Source organism: Electrophorus electricus, chromosome 9 (assembly GCF_013358815.1).
Source record: "Electrophorus electricus isolate fEleEle1 chromosome 9, fEleEle1.pri, whole genome shotgun sequence".
Classification (NCBI taxonomy): domain Eukaryota; kingdom Metazoa; phylum Chordata; class Actinopteri; order Gymnotiformes; family Gymnotidae; genus Electrophorus; species Electrophorus electricus.
The window spans coordinates 9,688,805-9,714,099 of NC_049543.1; the positions used below are offsets into that span (position 1 = coordinate 9,688,805).

General features: G+C 39.4%; 1 protein-coding gene across 1 annotated transcript in view; it reads left to right on the forward strand.

The window, feature by feature from the left end:
* Window positions 1-22,734, forward strand: part of arl15a (ADP-ribosylation factor-like 15a) — an 80,485-nt gene extending 57,751 nt beyond the window's left edge. Inside the window, exon 5 of the mRNA XM_027029620.2 lies at window positions 22,342-22,734. Coding sequence (XP_026885421.2) covers window positions 22,342-22,494 — 153 coding nt within the window. The 3' untranslated portion in view covers window positions 22,495-22,734. The remainder of the gene's footprint in view (window positions 1-22,341) is intronic.
* The last annotated feature ends 2,561 nt before the right edge of the window (window positions 22,735-25,295 follow it).

The window sequence follows — 25,295 nt, forward strand, 5'->3', positions numbered from 1 at the left end:
TCGTTTTTTGCTGGGAGGGTTGGAGATTTATCATTCATACAGACTACTTATATACAGCACGCCTGGAAATTCCCTTTGTAAGTTTCTCATTGCATGCCATGGACAAGCTTCAGTAGGCTGAAGAGAATACAAAGGACGCAGAATGCTTTACATGTGAAAATGTTTATGTGGAAATGGGCACTAGTGCATATCTGTCACTGATAAAATGACAGCATTAGTGCCTTTGGGGAATCTTTTATTGATCACATATAAACAAAATTTGCTAATATATTAGCAAATTCAGCAGCTGTAAAGTAGTTTCACGTTTTTAATTTTTTCACAGAACATCATCATTTTCCTCATCGTCATACTCCTCAATTATTGTTCCACACCCCAGTGTGTCCCTGGTCGAGGGTGTATACATTGTCATGCTGGCTTAACTTACAATGACTACTGAAGAGTTATTGAAAATCAGACAGCTTACCTAGGGCTGACTTTTCTTAAGAGCCCATGCTCTTCTGATGTTGCTTTACAAGAGAGACACGTTTATGTTTGTAAAGAGCATGTTACTGGATTCTGCTCATTGCAGCTTAAAAAATACTCTTTAAGGATAATAAATAGCAATATAAAAATGTAAAAAAGAATAGTCTATGAGGGTAATAAATAGCAGGCAAAGTATAAGCAAAAATTGAATCCCAGATGCACTGTATTACAGATGCTTTGGAACTAGATCAGTATAGAATGTTTAAAAAAGATTATCTAGAGCAAACAGTAACACCAAAACTATGGTTGTCAACTACTCGTATTTAGAATAAGGCAGCAGAGACATGCATAAACAGAAAGATGTATTAGTGATTATAAGGCCACAGTTCAACTTTCTCTATTTTTTCCCTGTCTTCTTTTTGACTGTCATAGCATTAGTATCCAAAACTGTGCTCCTTGGGTCTGGTAACAGATCTTGCAAGGAGAACATGCAAGGAGGTGTGGAATGCTTCAGGCAAGTGGAGAGCAGTAATCTGTGCTGTCTGGTACATTACCTCTGAATGAGGCCCATGGGAGTCTAGGGGCACGCGGAGGATGCACTCTGCCCTCCGGGGACGCCAAAGGCCGACACGGTCAGCCACTTCGGCACTTAAAACTCCTAGCACCTTCCCACTCTCACACCACTGTTTTCTTTCCCACCAAAGGAGGGAGCAAGCTGCACTTGAACCCCCTGACTCCTACCTTGCGTTCTGTGTTGATAAAGCCACAGGGTTAGCTAATAGGAAATGATTTGTTCTTACATCATTGTCTTACAACATATTGGTCCTATAACATATTTTGCAACAAATTTTACAGTAAATTGTAAAATATTTTGTCTTACAGCATTGTTTCTTTAATGATTTGTTTTTAGCTTTATTTACATATTCATGGCATGTGCATAATTACATTTCTATATGGTATTATGCAATAAATCATTGTTATAGTAAGAAACTGTATGAATGATTCTTCTCAACAAAAGAACAAGAGTCCATCCCCAGCATCCTGCTCTCTCAAACAGTTCCTTGAAATTGTCATTGGCACAAGAGCTAAGTAAGACACAGTAGTAATGGCTCCCCCTCCCTTCAAGTGGTGTCTGTCACCCTCTCAGTAACCCCTTAAGTTCCTGTTCATGTCACTGGGTAAACACCATGAATAACACCATGGCTATGTAATGTGAGCAGTTCTCTACTTTTAGAATTCAGCTGCACTACTCTAGGATGGCATTGCCCAAGGGATGTGTTTGGGCTTGTTTTGACGACAAGAAACTTTTCTGTCCCTGCAAGGAGTGGTAAAAAATCACCACCTATAGAATCTTCCAAGGAAGATTTGAGATTTCAACTTCTGAACAGCTCTTTTACATATAGCCAGTGAGTGATTCCTTTTAAGTTTGGGCCATTTTTGAGTTTATTAAAAAAATGTATGTGTTTGCTGGATATTTTTGCACTATGTATTGCTGAATTTTTTTATGTGTGTCATTCTTTGTGTCTTAAGTGCTCATGTAACCTACTTTGCATTTATATAATTTTAGCTTTCAGAATTTTACATTTAGCAATAAAACATATGTCATCACAACAGTCATTAAATAACTGCGATAGATCATTGCATTTTTACATTTTAATTGTGAAAACAGACACCACTACATTGCCACTGTTTTGCACCAGTTACATGTGTGTGTGTGTGTGTGTGTGTATAAATTATCCACTTTTTATTTTAATTCGTTATTGTTTTCAATGCTTTTCTTGAATGTCTTGGTAAACACAGCTAATGAAAAATACGTTTTTGAAGGGCCACAGAGACCACAAGCACCCTTAAACAGTATTACACTGATCCATAAGGGTTTACCCTACTGAATAAATATGAGTCTGTCCTAAGTGTATTTCAATTCTGATTAGCACCTGAACACTGACTCACTAAAAATACAAATATTTCTTACCTGAATGTTTTTCATTAAATATTAATGGAACAGTATGATTTGTTTAAAGAGTAAGAGATGAAGATTAAGGTACCTCTCATTTTCCCAGTCGTTGAGCCTCATGCAGAATCCAACAGTATTGCTTGAATTTTTTTTTCTTATGCACGAGCCATAGTTTATGAGTGTCCAAGACATTGTAGAATAAGTAATGTACAATAATGTGCTGGTTTCCAACAAATACATACACACACACACACACACACACACATATATATATATATATATATATGTAAGAAGGCAAATTAAACTTGCATTAGCAAGTTGAGATGATCTTTTCTGAGAGTGGTATATCACCTTTTTTACTCTGCTGTTTGAATTATAATATAGCAAGTTACAGTTTTTCAGGATCTTGGAAAACTAAACCATGAAAATATTAATTTGTCTGTCTCCACTATCTTCCAAATGTCTGACACACTAGGCCATCCAAAATGTTAATGTTGTGCATGTTGTGCATTTATACACAGTGATTCATCTTCCATTTTAACCAACTGCAGTCACTTCCTGTAATATTTGTGGTCTGACCTTTTTTTCTGCCATTTTTTTTTTTTGTCTAGTGCTGTAATGTTTGAGATTATGAATTTCATCATGCAAACATTTTATTTACTTGTTTCATCATAGTAATGCTACAAACATTTGCTGCATCTGTTGTGGAACATTTGTGCAAACTCACTTCCTAAAAAAAAGTATGACAAGAATGCAGAAATATTTTTGCATGAGGACCAAAGTGTCTGATCAAATTTCTCTCTGCAGTATTCTGTATACCTCAACATAGTGTTAGCATCTTGAAATTAGTGGTGTTTTTGTTAGACAAAGCCCGATGCGGTATCCCAGAATGCCAGCAACCCACATTAGCACAATCATTGCACTCTACTGCACCTTTAAAGCCTGTGAACCATAAAATGCCTGTAATCCGCCCGAGACAATGTCTGTGTCTGGGTCTTCTTTTATTACCTCTTTTCCCCCCTACTGACTGACTTACTGGCTGCATTACATTAGCACATGCCATCCTGCTTCTGGAATACCTAGTACTACCCTACCGTTAACTGGTATCCAAAGCAGATGCTGGTAAACAGGCAGCATCAGTTAACCTGGCTTGCAGCAGGTACCAGATTACATAGCTGAATTGAACAGGCTTTTTAGCAGGAGTTGCCTGGGGGGCATGCACCTGAACTGTGGCATGGTGCCTTACGTAAACAGAACTTTCCTGTCATCAAAAGAGATGCTACTTCGGGGACTGTCACAAAGCTGTCCCTCAAAACCTCTTCAGGGTGTACACTGAAATATCAGTGTGTTTTCTTCAGATCATTCAAGGACACAGGAATAGCTGCTGGGTTGGCGCTTGCGAAATGTGTTGGCAGGGTCTTTTGGTGATGTGGTAAAAAGACCAGAACTTTGTGTCCCAAAAGGCTCACTCCTTTAAGTGGTGTAAACTGTGGTTGCTTCATGCCTGACACTGTTAATATTTTTACTTATTTGAATGTTTTTATTTTGTGAGTGTTAATACAAAGGTGTTAGCATGATGCTGCATTAGGACAGATGTTGCCAAGTTCTTAAAAATAATCTTAATTCTTACTGGAAGGTGAGATCTTTGGTGATTGCATAACTAGTCTCTGTATCAGGGTATAGCCAGGTTCACATCTGTTTCTCATACATGGTTTAACTTCTCGGTTTCTCTAATTTCGTTTTATTTGTTTGTTTTTCTGTAGTAGATTTTATTGGTTGTTACAGCTATGCTGATTGTTGCAAATGATGTAAATGAAGTCAGCAAAAAATATCTGTAGCCTCCTGGGACTTGCTAAATCTGTAGGCCTAAAAAGGGCACACTATAAGCATTAACCATTATGCCTTAAATACAAACTTCATTTCTAGTTGGTTAAAGATCTTACAGTGAGGCACAGTTATATGCTAGTTTAGTGTTCATACATCATTCTTCTTATCCTATGAAACTCTGTATTACAACCTTAATGGTCAGTGTAAGGTTATTAGGATGAAACAGGTGCTACGTGCTATTCCTGGAGATTAAACATTCCATTTATTTCTAGACCAAACCTATTGTATTGGAATTTACTGTAATGTGCAGATGCTTCTGAAAACATGTTAATAATATGTTTGATTATATTTAGAACTCGTAGATCTCAAGGAGAGTTGAGGACCCCTGGGCCAAGGTCTTTGTGCATTATGTAAATTAGTTGATCCTGTACAATAATTAATAATAATAATACATTATATTTATACAGTGATTTTCAAGGACCCAAAGATGCTTACAATAGTCAGCAAAAACAAAAAAATAGCATTAACAAAGCACAGAACTCTGAATATTTACACGCCACCTTCAGATTACTTTGCTATGTGTTAAGCATTCATATAAATAAGTCTTCAAAGACATTAATGACATGTGGTCTTGACTCATTACAGAGTCTCATAGCTCATAGTCTCAGTCATAGTCATAGTCTCATAGCTCTATACCCACTTGCCAAATTGCTGAAGTCTTGTATTTTGATTATACATGGTCATGCTCTAAAATGAGATTTTCAGCAGTTTGTATAAATATTACAATATTAATAATAGTAATATTATTACTTTAAATAACAGTAAAAATGTATTATAAAATGCCAAGTGGGTCTTCATGCCCTCACTTTCTGAGTGAGTCAGTGAACTAAGTTTAGCATAACTTCACTAAGGTTAGCATCAACGTGAGTATGTGACAGGTGGCAGCAAGTGCAGAACAAACGTTGAAATAGGCATTGTTTTGGGGGCCAACATTTTGTATTTATGACTCAGGTTTATTATAACACTATGATCACTATTAACTTATTACCATTTACCAACATTTAGCTACTTCAACTGAAGTGAAGACCAACAACCAACCTCTCATTAATTGTACCTTTTTCCAAATATCTGCCTGTTAGAAGATGAATTCATTGTTTATTTTCCTATTTTTTTTAAGGCTTTTATACATTTTTAACAATGCTTGCTGCAAAACCTTTCAAATAACAGAAAAAAAATCAGATCTGTGTTTTTTAGTATGTATATTTAAGCAGCTATTAAATATAAATGCTACTTTCTTAAGCCTGGTACTGTTCCTTCAGCTGAATTGAAACCAACTGTGTGACTGCTGCATTCTAACAAAAAGGTAGTTCATATGTAATAATTGTATTAATTTGGGGAATATAATGGGTCTAGTTTGGAAACTGACTAAAGTCAACAGTAAATCTTTAATAGTATTTTAAAAATGTTGTACATTAATTTGGAAATCACTACAAAAGGAGACAAATTTTAATCAGTACTTCTTAAATGCATGAATGCATTTCAGTTTCCATTCAACATAAGCTACTGGACGCTAATAGACTGATTTCAGTCATATTATTGTAATTACAACATCTTTCAACAAATAAATGAGGAATCATTTATTAATACAAGGATTAATTAAGAACTAATGATGTAATGTAGCTAACAACAAAAAAGAGGTGTTGTTGTCTTCATAGCTAGTTAAGGCCTGGACTGCAACCATGGATTCCAACTAATCACTTTAGGCAAAGCAAATAAAAAGGAAATATGTCTCTGATTAGATGCAGAAGTGGTGTATGAATTGGAAAACCTTAGAAAATGGGAAGAGTTCTTGATATAGTTCTTGTCATCATGAGAATTAATCTAGTAGCTGTAAGTGAAGGTGACTGGACTAAGTATTTAGATTGCGCTTCAACACCTCAAGGGTCAAGTCTCAGCTCAAATGAAACCACAGGAATAATGCAAAGTGATATGAGGGTGAGACTAAAAGAATAGTGGTGAGAGTGCAGAAAAAATATTGAGCCAGTGAGATTATAATGTGAATATGAGAGGAGCTCTGGAGAGCCCAGAGCCATGATTTGTTATGGCAACTTCATAGGCTCTTGTTGCACTTTGCTTCCCTGCTAGGCTGCTAATAAGTCACATTTGAGACATAAACAACTATGTATGACTTTTAAAATCAAGTCACAAGCTATTTCAGTTGCAGATTTTTCCCCATTCAAGTTTCTACAACAAAAGAAAGTCTGAAAAGATCTGAATAAGGCCCTGTGGATGCTCTTAGAATAAGTGGAGGTATACTTTGTCATAGTATAACTTGGTGGATAAGGTACTCAACTAGTAATCAGTAAACCAGTTCAAGCCCCACCACTGCCAAGTTGTCACTGATGGGCCCCTGAGCAAGACCCTTAACCCTCAATTGCTCAAGTTGTATTCAGTCATAATAGTAAGTCACTTTGAATAAAAATCGTGAGCTAAATGCCATAAATGTAAATGTATATAAAAGTATACAAAATTTTACAAAAAGCCCCTGTGGATGCTATTAGAATAAGTGGAGGTACTCTTTGTCAGGATATACAAAAGTATATAAAATTTTTAAAAATTTGTTTTGCACTATCGGCTATGCATTAAAATATTTATTGATTTTTAAAATTTTTAGAGGAACTAAATTATACTGAACTGGCATTTTTGGTGCTTATTTTGTTAGAAAAACTTTTTGTAAACTCACTAGTTTTCCACAAGTTACAATCAGGGGACATTGACAGTAGCTTTTACTGTAATTGGAGGTATGAGAGGATACCTCTACCTCTGCCACACCAGGTTGTGTAGTTCACTGCTAAAGTTGGGGAGTAGATTTTAGATAATAAAAAGAAGACCAGTCATGTGGGATCTGAATAAGCCCGTTGAGTCTGCATGGGGCTAATGGCAATGTGGTAAAGGTCCCCAGTGATGCAAGTTGACAAGATTGATCCTGCTTGGCTGATTTTTTATTCTACTCAAGGAACAGTGAGTATACCTAATGCTTTCGCCCAGGGACATGTCAAACTAGCTGTCCAGACACAATGCTGATGTCCCCTTTCAAAGACAAGTGTGTTTCTGGTCAGTTATAGTCTGGAAATGTATCTAATCACAGTGTTTGAAAGCAGCAGTTCCATAGCCCATAGAGAGGCGGGGTGCATTTACACATCATGTTACTTGTAATGTGAGCAGAGAAATAAATGATTACTATAATATGCCATATGAAATAGGTCAGGCTAAAAAGAAATTTTTCCATATCAGCATGAAATTAACTGAACAGATCATTGTGATTTTTCTGGAAAACACCATATGCAAATTCTTGGGTTTAGACAGACCATTGTAAGTAAAAGTCAAATTTCTTTTCCGTGACGGCTTATGTAATATTATACATCCTGGTAATTGCCTGTTTTGCGGAAATATTTAGATGTTATGATGGTTTGTAATTTAGACCCCGTGGAAGCAATGCAACAGTGAAGAAAGCTTTTATTATGAACTAAAGGGCCTTCAAAAGTTGTGCCCTGAAGGTGTGATTGTTTGAATCTAGAAAACCTATCCGACAGCTATTCCCACACACCTTCGATGGCAGTGTGTCAGCATGGGCTCCTACAATACGCAGCACCTAGTGAAGTGAGCTAGAGTATCACAGCTGTCACTCCACCCTCTTTTTTTCACATTCTTATCATTATAACTGGGACACAGAACCCTTTTAATCCTATCCTGCAATTAAATCAGCCTCAACATGTCTGAAAAGAGCGGAAGAAAATGTTCAGGACAAGACATTTTGACTGTGCCAAGTCTTGGGGAGTATTGCAATTTACACTCCTTTACTTAAGTATTGTAATCTAAATTCTGTTATGTTGGCTGAAGTTTCCTAATAAAATCCTAATGGCGTGTGCTTCCCTCAGGTAATGCCTTTACCTTTGTCATACCATTCTTCTGCAATAATAACCTGATTTTGAACAATGCTTTAAAGGGTAAACCCACGTTTCCAAGATATGTTCACTTCAGTGGCACATTAATGTCTTTCAAGGTTTAAACACCTAAAGGTCTTATTAAAGACCTAAAGATTCCTATTAAAGGAAATAGGAATCAACAGGTGACTGGATTCTATACTGATTTATTATAAGTATTCATAGCAGCAACATGACTAAGAATTACTTCATTGCTTAATTTATAATTTTTTATTATTACTTTCCTGACTGTACATAAACCTGTTGGTGAAACATCTGAGCAGTTGGTTGTCAGTCAAGACAGGACTTTCAGTTTCATAGAAGATAAGGTCCCAGACTGGTTGTCTGTAGCGTCTAATAAATCTCTCATATAGAACCATCAATTTGAATATTTCAATCTGAATATAACTCGCTGAAATGACTGGACACATTTCTGTTCCGACGGGTTAAAGCCCGTTTCCCCGGCTTCCCGCACATTCATATGCACCCAGTGGGGGACACTGAGAGCAGAATGTATCCGAGTCTCGGGGTTTTTCTTTTTCTTGCAGCCACCACAATGTTCCCTTTTTTAAGTTTCAATGATCATCTTATGGAAGGGAAAAGACCTTTCTGAGCTGAATGCAGCCCAATCAGATGGCTTTGTTCGGTCTGTGTCGCGGTGGCCTCCGGCTCTCCCAGGTTATCATTTTCTCATCCCAGGCCAGCGTAAACAGGCCCTTTTGTTGGGGATATTTGGAGTAGGATTGAGTGGCAGGCAGCTTTAGTGGTCCCAGCATGAATCAGAGTCCTCACTTGTTTTCCTTCCCTAATAGGTTTCCCTCTCTATCCTCAGCGCCTCTCCGTCTGTAAAAGGAGAGAGCGGCCACAAAGGCCGTCTGATTCACAGGTGGCTCTTAAGCTTAATTTCAGTCTAATTTCAACTCTTTTTAATGCTGACAGTGATGAATGGATGATGCCTCATAGCAGTTACACATGTATTTGTTTACACTATTGCATATGGTGGGTGTAGTTTTCAATTGCAAAGACTTATAACAGTCCTAATTGTTTATGGGATTTACTATGAAATATTTAGTATGAAACAAACTGGAAAGATTGTTGCATAAAAGAAGAGAATAAATAGTTATTTTTCTTTCTATTTATTCATCGAATTTTTAACAAACTATATTACAATTTAAACATACAAAAAATTATAGTCCCACAAAATGCCATCAGTAAAGTTTTAGAGATGCTTATTTTATCATATAATTGTTGTCATGCATCATACTGTAAAGAAGAAAATATTCACTGGACATTTCAATAAAGCATTCCAATAAAATGAGTTTGATTGAGAGTAGAGTTACACACACACACATATTAAATGTACAGATTAGCACCCAACATGACCTTTATTGTTGTATAACATTTTGCTTCAAGATAACTGCTTGCATAATTCACTTAACTGTACTCGTTGATTCACATGCTGATTGATAATGAATGTCTTGTTTCAGCTTGGCACATTCTGAACCTTCAAGCATGAGGTGGTGATAACACAATTACTCATCCCTAACTGAAATTCTAAAAAAAAAAAAAAAAAACCCATGAAAGTTCTGTGAGTTGTCTGGCACATTATGTGTCATTGTCAGCTGTGACGCTAGTGGATCTCACTGACTCCAACATGCCCATCCCTTCCCTGAACATGAGGCAGGTACAGACAAAGTAAAGACAGCTCCAGCTTTCAAACGTCTAGAAAGGTTTTCCTCCACTGTTATAAGGTAAACTAAAAGAAGAGAATTGGTGACACTGGACAATATGTAGGTCTTTAGTTTTATGTGACTGCAGTGGAATTTATCTCATATTCTGTTATTAACAGAATTTTACTGAAAAGCAGACAAGGCCTATAGTAATAGCATCATACTTGAAAATATTCCCCTACTAGGTCAATAATTAGAAAGTTTCAAACAGTAAGTCTTGATAAATCTGCATGCCTGTATGAAGATAAAGTGTATTATGTGCACATGACATTGAAATTAAATGAATGCTTTGAGAGGCCAAATGTTTTCTAAGAATCACATTTGGAAAGTTTCAGAAGTTGGTGGCATACTGGGGTCATCAAGTCTCGAAAACCACAAATATACACCACCTTCAAGCCCACAAACTGTTTGGACGGCATATCAGAACGCTCTGCCATTGTCAAACCACAAACCGAAGCTCCTGAAGTTCAAGAAACATCACTGGAGCTTTTACTCCAGCTTGGTTTTGTGGTAGATGAGGTACAAAGGGAGCCTTTCATAATGCATACCAGTTGTGGGTTTGGTGTAAAAAGTTGTCAGGGTCATGCAGATAAAAAAACCCATAGTACTCACCGTTGAGTATGTTGGTGGATCTATGATATTATGAAGTTATTCTTCCTAAAAGAATCGAATATGTGCCATCAGGCGGTAGGCTAAGACTGGGTCATGCTTGGATCTTGCATCAGGATGATGATCCCGAGCATATATCCAAACAAAAAAAAGTTCATCATAGAATCAAGCTTTTGCCATGGCCATTCCAGTTCCCTGGAAAGACAGGTGGTGAGCTGAAGAGATACATTCACACGCAAGGACCAAGGATTGTGGAGGATCTGAAGAAATATTTATGAAGGAATTGTCTTAGATTCTTTTTTTGCACCTTCTCCACTGACATTTTAAGAGAAAACTCAGTGGTATTATGTTGACAAAGTACTATGTCTATCCTTCAGATAATAGTGATATATGAAGTTAATTTGCCTTGAGTTATTGCGATTGCCTAAATAGTAATCTATTTCTGCGTTTGAAAGAATTCACTTTTCTGACTTTGACCATATGCTTTTCTGCTTATTGATGATCCATGACTCACCAGAGGAAAATATGGGCAATATCCCTGTTGTTTTCTTTTTGTTTTGTTTTGTTTTTTAAAGTCAATTTATAGTTGTGATACATGATGGATATGGCACTAATAAATTTGTCAAGTAACTTATTGGGTATTGCTCAGAACTGATGCTTGACTGGAACATGGGCCCATGTGTGTGGTGTTGACTAATGGCTGTTCTTCTGTGCACTGACAGATGGAGTCACTCACAAACAAACACAAAGAAAATTTACTCGTACAGTCTCTGAGTGTGTGTGCAGTTTTGTGGCCGTCGGCTTAGTGAAAAGTTCTTGTGTCATCTGTGTGTGTGAGTGTATGAGAGCTGAGAAGAGAGATATACGTCAATTCTCATAAGAACACCTTGCTTTGGATGTTTGTCGCAATGCCGGAGCAAAGCAGGGTGGGCTACAGCCACTTTTTTTTAATCCTCTCCAGATTATTAAGTTTGAACAGGCTGTTCTCAGGGAAGGAAACTGCAGTGTTCTTTAGGGGGCACTGGGAGAAGCAGCTGGCCAGCTTTAACGCTCCATAAACACTGAAATGGGTGACCTGCTGTTTGACACCGGTGACACTTTACTGATTTTGATTAAACTTCTTGTTTTACGCATCTCATTATTGCTTGAATAACTCCAGGAAGCAAGAATGAAGAGCATGTCATTTTCTTTATGAAGGCCGAATCAACATTATTTAGCCAGTGTTATAGATGTTATAGTGTTATAGTTTCAGATGGCTGCAGCTCACTGCCAAATTCTATCGAGTAATTCAGCAGATGTCAATGTCCTGTGGTGGAGTGCCTTGCGCTGTGAGACTGTGAGCCGTGCACTAAGATGAGCTTGTGGCCAAGTCAGTCTCTCTTTGTAATTAAGATATTTTCCAAAAAGGTCTTTTGGCAGCCATTTTCAAATGAGGTCATTGTTCAATAACAAAATACTCTTGCATGCGGAGGGCAACAGCCAATGGGAATTCAGGAAACAATTCATGACTCAATCCAGTCAATCATGTCTATCACGGAATTACTTAGAAGTCTCCCTGATTTCACATTAAAAGGGATGTGTAATACTATTTGCAACCACTGCCAGCAGTGCTGTAATGAGACTGTCTGAATGTTCAAGTCCGATTTTGCTTTATAGTTTTATCACATTTAAGAGATTGCTTTTTCATTATTTATCAGCCTTAGTAGCAAGGTAGGTTTCTCTCAGGTACTGTAGCTAAAGGGGTATAAGATGAAGGTTTAGGATAAGGGCAAGAGACATGATACAATAATATACTGTGATCCTTGCATTCATTTAGACAGTTTGTTTTGATGAGCATTATGTTTTATTAAAAAAAAAAAATCCCTTTCCTCTTCTGTTTGATGTCATGTGATTGCCTTGCAACTTTCAGGCACAAACTTTTATTTCCTGCATAAATTAGGATGCATCTGTTTTTGAGTACCAAAGTCTTCAGACTTTGACACTGAGTGCAGCATCACACGACCTATCAAGTAACACCCGCGTCACGGCCTAGGCTAATAGCACTGTCTCGCACCCATTCTACCTCACCCGGGCTCTTTTTCCACCCCCACAGGACTAACGAATGATATATCGAACGGTCTCTGCTGAGGCCAAGCCTCACAAGTTGCTGGTGACAGTGGGAAAAGGAGGTGTATGTGACATGGCTGGATGATGCCCTGGTTACAAATAGCTTGAGCACTGCATGTGGATTCCATGCCACCCTGTGGGTAAACAGGACTTATGATGGATCCTCTTAATAGATGACATTTACAAGTACTTTGTTACACATGACTCACTGAGTTGGATAGCATTGTGAGCTCTTTTACCATGTGTCTTCCTTAAAGATGTATGTCAGATATATGTAAAATCAAACATTTCTTGTTCTATCTTCCTTATCCATATTCTAACACAAATCTTACATTACAATGCCATGCACTCTAAACCTAGTGCACATTTTACCATTCCACCAGCTTGCAATGATTCCAAAGTGCTGGGATCTTAAATAAATGCAGACTACTGTTGCAACTGTTGATGGTAGCATCAGTTTTCCATGGTACTGCAGATCTGCTTCTTTTTTGATGCTGCGTTTTATAAGCATTTTTCATTTTGCTGTTTTAACTCCATAGTACCATTATTATGGCTTCCTGCTTTCTGTTCTTGCTTCAAAATTGCTTTAAAACTGTCGTTAATATTTTTGGCCTTTAAATATGCATCATATATGTTTATTTGTTTCCACTGGGACCAGACAACCTTAGGCTTGTTAAGAGCATCATGTAACGTTTGACGTAAATGGTGAGTCCAATGCTGTACTTGCTCTGCTCCCTGAGCGTTAGTGCATTGCATGCACCTCACTTCAGAAGTGTGAGATTTTGCTTGTTAAGCAACACTTGATGAAGTGAAACCAATAGTTTTGAAAGCTGTTTTAATATGGTGTAGAGGTAGGTAAAGTGTAAAGGAGGACAGTGGTTGCTCAGTGGTTAAGGTACTTGACTTGTAATGAGCAGGTTGCCAGTTCAAGCTCTACCACTGTTGGACCCCTGAGCAAGGCCCTTAACCCTCAATTGCTCAAGTTCACTCATAATTGTAAATCGCTTTGGATAAAAGTGTCATCTGAATGCTGCAAATGTAAATAAAAACAAAGGATATTAACACTTGTGCTCTCAAAAGTACATGTTTCCAGTTACCCTTAGGCTTACCTTAAGAGACATTTTCTTTATTCTTTATTTTCATTAGAAAAAAAAGAAAGCTCACATATACAGTTGTCACTGACTAAATACAGACATAAGACCATAAGACAAAAGATAATCCTAGATCAGAAGTTTGATAAATATTACCTGTAGTCTGGGACTATACATTTTTCATAAATATCACAAAATGTTTGCTCCCTTGCACCCACAGAGGACAGACAGACCTTGCTTGAGCGTGACAGGGGTCCCAGCCCTGGTTGAGATAACATGCATTTTGCATGTGGATTGATGTGTCTGTGCTTTGTCTGGCTATCACATTCCTCTTTGGAAGGACTTCAAAAAGGGACGTGACAGGAGAAGTTGCATTGTAACACTGGCAAACCCGGAAAGCCCTTAGCTCTTGCGTTCCTCAGTTGCGAGTTATCACATGGAGTGGCACTGATGGGAGCCCAGGGGATTAGGCCTTTCCCTGGCTAGCTGTCACATGGCCATGCACAGCAGAGGCCAAGTCCTCTGATACCCCACAGTGAAATGACATATAGGCCCAATCTCAGACACACATGGCAACTTTGAGGTCCTAGTTTGTGTTTTGTTTTTAGTGACATTCTGTGACTCGGTGTAGCCTGGCTCATATGAAGGTACATGGACCACACTCACTTTTATTAGTTTAGATGAAATAAGGGTTGTTGTTTTTTTTGGCACTTTTTGTACTTTTTTGTCCTTTTTGTGCAAAGTAATTTTGGCAGTTTCTGAAGTACCATTTTAAATTGAATCTATTATGTCCTTTTCAGGAAGGTGCAAGGCGGTCAACCGGTATGTATTGATTGCTCTTTCGACATCTGAAAGCATGATATGTGAAGTTACTCCAACGTCTTTGTTATTCTTTGTCCTTTTTGTGGGTCTCCTCCTTTGCAAACGATGTCCCCAGCCTTTGTCACAGAGGGCCACTGGCTGGTTGGCCTTAGGGTTAGCTCTACTTGGGTGAGGGGCAGTGGGCAAGCTGTGTGGGCATCCCTCCTAGCTTTTCCCACACGTCTCTGTCAGATGTAGGTGAACCTTGACCCCAACGAGTCCTCGCCACGGCGGGATGAGACACCATTCAGTCGGCACTTTCTATTCAGGGCCGCGCCTCCATTTAGAAATGCGGTGCACATTGTGGCCAGCCTTCCTATTGTCTAGCCAGCAGGCGAGGTCAGGAGACTGGCCGCTACAGGCCAGGGCGAGACTTCCGAAAGCTCATTCACATCTGACCTGACCCCCACTTTCCACTGCTGAGTCATTGGGATCAAATGCTGGGAATTTGGGCTCTCTCCTCTCTTTAGGCTGTCTTCAAACGGAGAAGGTCCAATAGAATAAAGTGACAAATTATATTCTTAAGGGCAGGGTTTGTCTCAGTGATGTGGATGAGGTTGTTTTAAATGCAAATTTTTGCTGAGTTATTTAAGATTTCAAAAGATCAAAGTTATATTTGTTTCATTATGTATTACTACAGAATGCCTACATGAAGTAAATTAATGTTATCACATAATTTAATTGAAATTGTAACATGCAATAGTACATAACGGACACATTGTTATTGCTGGTTTTGGAATTTTTCTAATGGGTTTTTCACATAAATTTTGAAAAACATGATTAAAAACATGCAATAGTATTAAAAATATTAAAATCTGGAAAACCATATTTGTTTGATCTTTCCGGCCTTCAGTTTTCATGAACTAAGAATGTCTCAGCAGTTATTATTTATATGCTGAAGCACAACTGGGTATCATAAAAGGAAGGCCAAACTAGAGTTTTTTAGATCATTTAAAAAGCCCCCCCCCACAACCCCCCACCCCCAGTCTCTATTCAAAATGTTCTTGGCAGATTTCTTTGTAAGTTTTTATGTTTGATTTTTAGCAACTACACAATTTTTTATTCATATTTTTATGAGATAAATCATCACATCTGTTGATGTCTTTTTTTTTTCTTGAAAACTGAAACTTTGTCAGTATGAGTTGTGTGCTAAAAACTTTTAGTTGTGCTCTGGGTAGAAAGAGAAGAACCACTTCAAAGGCAAAATTTATTACTAAAGTTCTTTCTGAAGTTTTGATTTATTTTTACAGCATTATGTGTATGACAGAACAAGTGGTATGAAAAGCATTGTACCATAAAAAAACATAAGATGGCAAAGGAATTATCACTTTAAGCACTCATACAGTAAAGACTATGATGCTTTTTAGAAACTGAAACATTCTTGTATAGACTTGTATAATAAGGAATTGTTTAGCAAAGCCTTCTGATTGTACTCTAATACCCTGCTCTATCAACATGCATGTAATGGAACATCAATGTCTCTGTTTTCAATTTACTCACTCTCTGTTTTCTTCCCTCGCTCTCCCTCTCTTTCAATTTTGTCATGCCCAAGATGTTTTCAACAAGGGCACGCAAACAGAAATAACGCATAGCATTGTTTTGAGGGAGCGCAAATTTAAGTTGGGGGTCCCAGGACGACGAATACAGGAAAGGGCTGGGGGCGCATGCCTTAAATCTTCTGTGGAGGGTCTCTTTGATTCGCGGCATGCCGTGTGTGCTGAAGCCCACAGAGCTGCGCCTCTATACCATGGATCACCTGTCAGAGCTGCTGGGAGAGCAGAAAGTGGGGGGCCTGGCTTGGGACTGTAGAGGGGGACTTTTCCCTCCCTTGCCAGACTCCTAGACCCCAGGCCCCACTGTGTGGCCTGTCTCACCACCAACATCTCCACCACACGCAAGCCTCCTCCTCCCACAGACAGAGGGCTGATCCAGAGAAGGTGCTTGCACATTGGTCTCTGAGTGTGGTGGAGCGGGCGAGCTGCCAGCTCACCCGACTCAAACAACTCGGGCCAGATGTTTGCTGTCAGGAAACCCTTGGCGGCTCTTAATAAATCGAGTTACTGTAAATCTGTAATATGGTCAGACAAACAGAGTCTCCCCTGTGCATGCCCATAAGCCACTGAGAGGTCACTGCTGTGCAGGGGCCGTGACCTACTCATTGACCCCGCTGAGTCTAAGTGGATTGATGAAGGATTTTTTTTCCCCTACATACTCACAGCTATATAATTAGATATCTGATCGGTCACCAGGTTTTTGATATGTTAAACTATTTCAGAACTACAGGTGCGAAGATTAGTGCTTGGAAATATATGTGCCCTGCATTTGTAAAACATTCTTTTAAGGCACTTCCACACAAAGCTCTTGATATGTGATGGCTACATAGTGGATGTGCACTTTTGATTCAGGAACATGTTCAGAGTATTTCAACTTGCTCACCTTTTCCTGGCAGGTTCAGACTACCTGACATGCTCCTAATTTTTCAGCTCCTTTCAACCATTTGCATGGTGTGGCCTCCGTTAGCAGTCAGTGGCTCATTCAATCTTGCCAGAAGAGAGAAGAAAGATGAATAAAAACCTTAGGGGTTGTAAAAATAAAGAAAGAGAGGTCAAGATCCTCACTGTCCAAGTGGGAATATCTTCAGGACATCTTTTATACACATTTGTCCTGTCTGTATGGAAAGTACATTATCACAGTCCTCTAGCCCTAAGTGCAATAGCATTGTTCTTAAGGCTTGGAAGGGCCTCTATGAGCATCCCTCTGCCTCCTGGATTAGATTTATGGTTCTCTGGAGGATGACTCTGATCTGGCACTGGTCAGCCAGCTTTGAGAAGAGAGTGAGCGGAGGGATGGAACTCTTTTGAACCGCTTCTCGGGGCCGCCCTTTTTGGGGAGCTGCTCAGCCGTTGGGGCAACACAGGACAGTAAATCTCCGGCCAGCGTCTTCATTCGCTGCCCAGGAAGACTCTGGCAGGTCTCCAGAAGGGCTCCGGGGTCTTGTTGATCTTGGCTCTGTCTGCTCGCACTCTTTACAGGGCTGTTGGGAGCCTACCTGAGGACACAGCCAGACTCAAGTCCACTGTTTAACTCACTTTTTCTTTCTCTCCTTAACCAACTCTTGCTGTGCCTCCACCTTAGAGACTCAAAGGCCACGGTTCTCTTTCTCATTCTTACTTTATTGCTTCTTATTTTTCAGCCTAATCCCCATTTTCGATGATTTTTTTGGTCTCTGTCCCTCTTACCTTAATTGGAGCAATAAGTGATTGCAGTGGCTCTTTCCACTTTGTATGCAGTGTTTATCTGCAGTTCAGCATGGGAATCATTTGTAATCTCCAAGTTAAGTCACATGTCACATGCTGCCACCATCACAGTTCATATACCACTAACGGTCAGTTAGTGTGGCTGAAGTCAGACCCATCTCCAGTGTGGTTGCATATGTTTTCACAAAAAAGCAAAAGTTGTCACCAAGCTATGTGTGACTTTTTTAGACAATGGGGGTCCTACCAAGCACATGAAGCCAGGCGCTTTACGTCTGGAGCAAATAAATAAGACCAGATCAGTTTCATGGTAAGTGCATCTGGTGTTATCAAGACATTCTCTTCCAGTGCATACCACTTCGCAGGTCACTGATATCTTTGGAGGGGGGTGGGGGGTGGGGGGTCAGCTAGAGTAATTGGCTGTCTCTGATATTTGAGTATGTCCCTTTTATACCCAAAGTGAACCTCTTTGGCAGGGGGCTTCCTGTCTACAGTAACAATTGCAGAGTGCTGTCTGACCACAGACAAGTACCACAAACTGACATGCATGTCCTTCTCCTTCAAAGCCTTATAAAACCCTTAGTGGATGTTCAATTAAAGGAAAAGAACATACAGACATACCAAGAACACTGAGGATTTGTTGAAGCTTTCTTTTTCATTTTTATGGAATCTGAAATTTAAAAAACCCTCAATTTATATGCAATGAAACTGACTTAGATCAAATGGCATTATTTGATGACCCCAAATATAATTATCTTTTAAAAAGGTACTTATTGTGCATGTGAGCGTGGGTATTTAGACATGCCAACTTGGCAGAATCTTTTAGCCCAAGGCTGACAAGCAGATTATTGGTTTTCCTGTTTTGGATAGGCTGGTTTAATATTCAGCAGATATTTATTTTCATTTGGCAATGGTATTCTCCAAGTCTGTTAATTCCAAAACTTCATAAAAACTTGCAGTAATTCAAACAGGGGGGTAATAGGAACCCATTTATGCTCGTTTAGATGTAGTGCTGTGAAATAAACAAACACTCTTTGCCTGGGCAGGTAACCAGTGTGGTTTGTTTGTTTGTTTTTTTTTCCAAATCTGAATGGAATTTCACCATTGTACGCATGAGAATACCTTGTAACCTTCTCAAGGATGGGTTTCCACAAAGTGCCTGTGTGTTTAGTGTGTAAAATAATGTGACGGTGTGCACGTGCGTTCAAGAGAAGCACGTCTTGTAGGATTTACTGTAGCTCTCTTGGCCAGATGGCTCCATGGGAATCGTACTGCGGTTGCTGGCCCACTGCCCACTGGTGCAGCTTTGCTTCATTCAGCTCATGTCACAGTCAGCCCTTTGCAGACGGCCAGTCAAACTACATAACCCATGCATTCACAGGTTGTGTATTACACAGTATTGCTTGCAAAGTTCAAATAGACCCATATTTTCCAACATGGATATGCTGTCAGGGCGTTGTTCATTATGCATCATTACCCTAACCCAAAATCAAAGCTTATGTTTATATTTCCTGATGATGTCAGCAGCATTCCCAGACTATTTAGAAAGCCTGGGAGCAAGTCAGGCAACTAGTGTTGATCCTGCAAGGTCTGAAAGTTATCCTATTGACCTCCGCTGACCTTGCAGGGCCTACTCTGTAAACTATCAGATGTAATAGTAATCTCTGCAGGCCAAAGAGCAGCTGGACACCTTCTCCTGTCAGTGGCCAAAAAACGGGACTATCTTAAGATAAGCCTGCCACTCTTATATGCCTGGTAAACAAGAGTCTTGTTGCATCAGCTGGCCAAAGAGAGCAAGCCATAGCTGCTTGGGATAAGCGGGCATATCTCATCCGACATCTGGGATCAGGAACTCTCCACCTCTCCCTCAGATACGCTTGTTGCCTCCTGACTACTGCGGATGGTCTCTTTCTAATGCTTGCACAACTTGAGTGAGGCCACCACTGCAGTGTTTACTTGTGAGGGAGACAAAATAGGTGACAGGGAGAGGTGAGAGATGTAGAGAGGTGACAGAGCTGTTCCTTGATAGGCATATTTGTTTGACTCATGCTGTCAGTAAATACATTTTCTTATGCGTACTGTGAGGGGCTTTTTAGTTGTAGTCAGGCTGGATCTCTGTGAGGTGTTCATTTATACATATACTGCATGTTGAAGAAAAAGATGCGAAAAATGTGAATGCTGTCTGGATTTCTACAGTAATACTCGAAATATGCAGAATTGGTTAACCAATGCTGGATTACAGCATTATTGATGGTCAGATTCTTATTATTCTCATATATAATACATTCCCCGCTGAGTTTTTCATATTTATTGATCATGCGAATACTGGGAGTCACGCAACAGTATTTGTGATTTATTTGAGTCGGATGGAGCACAGAGAGGGGAGAGTTCCTGTTTTGCTACTATGCTGATATGCTCATGGAGAGTGGCCACACTAGAGCGGGGCCAGAGGAACTTTTCATCACAGCAGTGTTTTTGATGTAACGTGCTTCCTCTGCTCACTTAGACCACATATCGGTCCCTGTGACGCAGAGACTAGAGATGACCTAGTGGTCATCCCAGCAGACATCTGCCACCATCTTATGAGGCTTACCATGATTATCTCACTCAAACAGGAGCTTGCTCAAGAATTAAACCAACAGGAAGTCTCTGTAAAGGTTAATTTTACTAGTTTTAAATACATCTGTGAAACTTAACTGAAGGTGATAAACTGTTGATGTGAATCACTTACCCAAAAGACAATTGCAGATGAATCATTGACAATGTGTTTGTAAGCTTTGCTGCAAGAATAAATACATTATTTACAATTGTACTCTTTTTGCATGAGTACAAGGATAGCACACGTTTTCCCTGTGCTAATGCAGACCCTGTGTCCTCCAGAAGAGGGCCTGCTACAGACAGACAGACCGACTGGCAGGAAGGCAGGCGGCCCGTCTCAGAGCAGCCTGGGGAAGCTCCTGTTACCGAGACGGATTTGTTAACACTGTTTGGGTCGGCCAGGCCCCAGGGCTAACGCCCGCTGAAGTGACTTAATCTGTCATTAAACTCCTGTTACACTACGATCGAGCCACAGCTCAATGGCCCCTAAAGACTCTCCAGGAGGAAAGACGAAACGCAATCTTCCGAGTCTTTGCAGTGGACCCTCATGAAAGAGGCAGACACTAATAAATCCCAGCATGGCACAGATACATAGCTGCACTGAACTGGGAAATTCTAAGCAACAGAGTTTATATAGCACACACATTTAGTATGACTATTTATGTACACACTGACTGGGCATATAGTGATACAGGGAGTAATTATTCAGTTATTTGTTAAAAATATCTTTTGCTGTTTTTTATTGGTTTGTTGCTAACATGTTCACATTCTTTTAAATCTTTAGTCACAGTTATAATCTTGGTCATGTAGTTTTTTGTGTCTGTGATATCCTCTGCAAAACACTGATAAATAGCGATGGGCCCAATGATACAAAACAAATGAATCCAACCCTTATCTTGGAACACTCAAGAGGAACATTCTTTAGAAGATTATCTAATTTGGTTGGGGATGTATGATACTACCCATCTGTTCATTCTGCAGGGATAGATGATAAGAATGATCATCATCTCTCAGCATATCTAATGCCTGGGGTTCCACCTCCCATATTTTAAGGCTGAATCAAATGACATTTTTCTTGTCATAAAATTGTTTGGATCTACATTATGTCTAATTATACATCTCAAAAGGGGTCACCAGTGCGATACATGAACTAATAGATAGGTGCTTCACAGCACATATAATGGCTTTGATTATGGGTGCTGTGTAGGGAGGCAATACTCTCGTTGTATTATTGTTGGAACAGTCCTGCTCATTTTTTGAGGGAATGGACTAAAATATCTTCCTCTCTTACATGTATTCCGTAACAGATGGTTTTGGTTTATTCATGGTGTAATGAAGTGCTGACATATAAAAGTAAATCAAGTATCGAATACCAAGCAAACACAATCTTCATAATAAAATGTTATTCACAGTATTGACAATGCCAAGTGTCCATATTAACCAAATGTGCATAGTTCCATTGCATTCAGGGTGTCTGTAGCCTTGGAATGATACCTGTCAAGTTTTATATCTCTGTCACTCTGACTGAAGTTTTCTTAATGGTTTCCTGACAGCTGTTTTTCCTTTGCTCTGTAAAAGTGAAGACTGTCTATAGTCCATGAAAATGTAACTGAGGAGGTGTAGCACAGAGTGGCCACCTTTTCTGACTAGTTTGAACTTCTCAGTCTCCAGGAATTCCTTTTTATTTCTCCCGTAAAATATCTATCATCAGGCTATCACACTGAACATGAGCTATCCCTGAATCAATGGTCATAAAGAACTAGTGATAGTGGTCGGTCGATGTTATTTTTGACAGACGAACCTTAAGGCCACATAGCATTATTGAAACAGAGCCGTGAGTGAATGAGTGTTTCTCTTTTCATCCAGATAAAGAAGTACTTTGAATTGGAGCTGCTAGCAAAAGGGAAGAGATGGATCATGGAGGGCAGCACAATAAACGACATGGAGGCGGTGAGGCAGCGTTTCAGTCTTCTCATCAGCCTTTTGGAAGACAAGGCGCTGCAACCTGGCAGGCTCTGATTCAGTCCAGCTTCAAAGTGGAGAGCAGCGATGATAAACAAAATGGCAAATCCTGACGCGCGTGTGGGGGAGTGTTGTTGTTGTGTTGCCTCTCCCTGAAAGCTTGTTTTATTTCACTGAAGAGGAAAGATGGACGTCAACTGTAAACAACATGTAGAGGGAATCATCACAAATTTTCTCTCAGGGGTCAGCTCCGAGTAGCACAGGCACCAAACTAAAATACATACATACATACATACACACACACACACACACACACATATATATATATATATATATATATATATATATATATATATATATATATATATATATATATATATATATATATATACATTATTTATTATTTTTGTTATTGATATCAATGATAACATTTTATGTTTTAAAAATGGTACCTATTTCAGTTTTAAAAAGTGTCAGTTTTACTTTAATTTAAATTAGAATGACACAATTGCTATATCTACTGTAACTCATCATGACTCATCATTTATGTGTGTATCCTTTCCCACCTTCAGAAACCCTTTGCTACTTTATTTAAATTCTTCTGCTCATTTCTTCCAGGAATGCATAGTTTGAGCATTCATAGACATAATATGAAATGTTTAGATGTCAAAGGCACATAATGAAATAGGCAAAGCAAAAACAGTGTATGAATTTTTCACCATTTTACTTTTTCCTACTATCTGTTTATGTATTACAATATGCACATGGAAATCAGTTTTCTCGCCTGTTAGTTAGATTAGTACATCATTACATTTGTCAGTGCTTCAAAATCTGGACATGTATCTATGTCATGGTATAATGTTCTCTTTAGATGACTGTATCTTGGCTTCTTGTGTTTCGCTGTTAATTTTGTTGTTTCAAAAGACGACACACCCCTTTACTAGGGAACGCCTGGCTGTTTCAGGTTCGGGCTGAAATACAAACTCTATCAATCAGTGACCACAACAGCTGCATGTGACAAGCCCCTGTCCACTAGTCCTAATGCCTTCCAACTGTCTATGGAGACCCCTCCCTGTCTGCCACCTCGTTTGCTGGCCTGCTGCTCTCTGCGCCCCATACGCTTCTCGCCAGTATTATCCAAATTCCTGCCTGCAAATTTAGATTCTGTACCTCTCCAATGTGAGATGTTTTATGTCTCACAGGTGTCCTGCAAGACCCCTTTATAGACTTGTATATGTTGAGACATGCATATCTTCATTTCAGCATAGACATGCTGCCTGCCGAAATATTAATAGGGCTAACTTTGCTTTATGCCATCCTAGTAAATTGTTGTTCAGTTATTCATTTCAAAAATCACATTTGTCCTAGCATTACTGAGACATATATTTATATCTTTATGTAATTTAGTGCATCATGTTTTGATGATAGGGGATATCTTCCCACTCTTCCACAGGCTAGTTTCAATTAAAAGTCAGTTTAAATAAATGCTTAAAATCTATTTGCAATGACTGTGATGAATTACAAAGACCTTTCAATTGAACTTCATCAGTTGGGTAAACACAATGAAATACTATCATTATCATTATATCATCACTGTCTGATGGAAAACACGTGTCTCCAAAACTTCATTTTATCAGGCTCTCTAAATAACTACATCTCTGTAGGGAACAGTGGAAACAAACCCCAAACAATGTACTGTAGATATATTTGAGCACAAAAATTCAATAAGTATTTTAAGTGTGTGATTTCTTATTTATAATAGGCTTACATGCAACAAGAAACACAATGTTACTTTTTAAAATAAACTAATTTATCCAGCTAGTGAAGCTTATCCAGTTAATGCTAGCCAGATGTTTGCCCACATTCCATACATGTTAAAAACTACATATCGCTACAAGTGGAGATGTGTTTTTCATTGGACAGCGACAACATACTCAAATGTGATTTGAGATGCTACACATCATATTTGAGAGAATTGCTGGTCTGATTGCTCTGAAGTAAAAAAACAAAACAAAAACTGAACAAAAGGGTTTAAATGCACAGCAAAGATTTTAAGAAGCAGTGGTTTTAGACTGTGAAAGGACATGGGAATATGTGACAGTAGTTCCTTGCCTTCTTGACCAGTTTGTAGCCCTTACCCACTGAGCCAATGCCAATCATGCCATCTTTGTCTCAAAGTGACACCATGCTATTCAGACATCTTTGTGCCATCACTTTTCCATCTAATCTGTTTCAAACCCAGATAGTGTGAAGCCCAGAATTTAGCATAGATAACGATAAGAAAGTAGGAAGTGAGAGGCCTGCAGCCCGTCGCCCGATCGACATAACCTCCGCCGCATTTGTCTCCTCGCTGCCTTTCCCTCCCTTTCAAATGACCCGTGTTGCTTTAGTACAATGTGTGTCACGCAGGTTGCCCTGGTGACTCTTTGATCCCGTTTACCGCCCTCCCTCCGTCTGCGGCTGACGTGCCTCTCCAGTCTGCTGCGCTCTTTCTGGCCACTGCCTGAGAAAGACCTGTGCCCCTTCTGTCTCACCCTGTCTCCCTCTCTTTTTCTCTCTCTCCTGCTCCCTCTCTCTCTCTTTTTCTCTCTCTCTCCCTCGCTCTGCTTCCCTTTGGTCACGCCAAAGGAGCCCACCCTCAGAGCGGAGGCGGTGTATCTAACAGCTTCGACCTGTCGGCGAGAACAGACGAGGGCCCGTCTCTTCCCCTGTGAGACGCTGCGTGGCCTTCAAACAGGATCCAGAGGCCCCAGGACCACCATCTTAGGTCTCTCTGTCTTACTAATATGTCCCTCCCTCCTACTTTCATTAACATTAAGAAAAGTAACTAGATATACATGATATTCTGTAACTAAAAG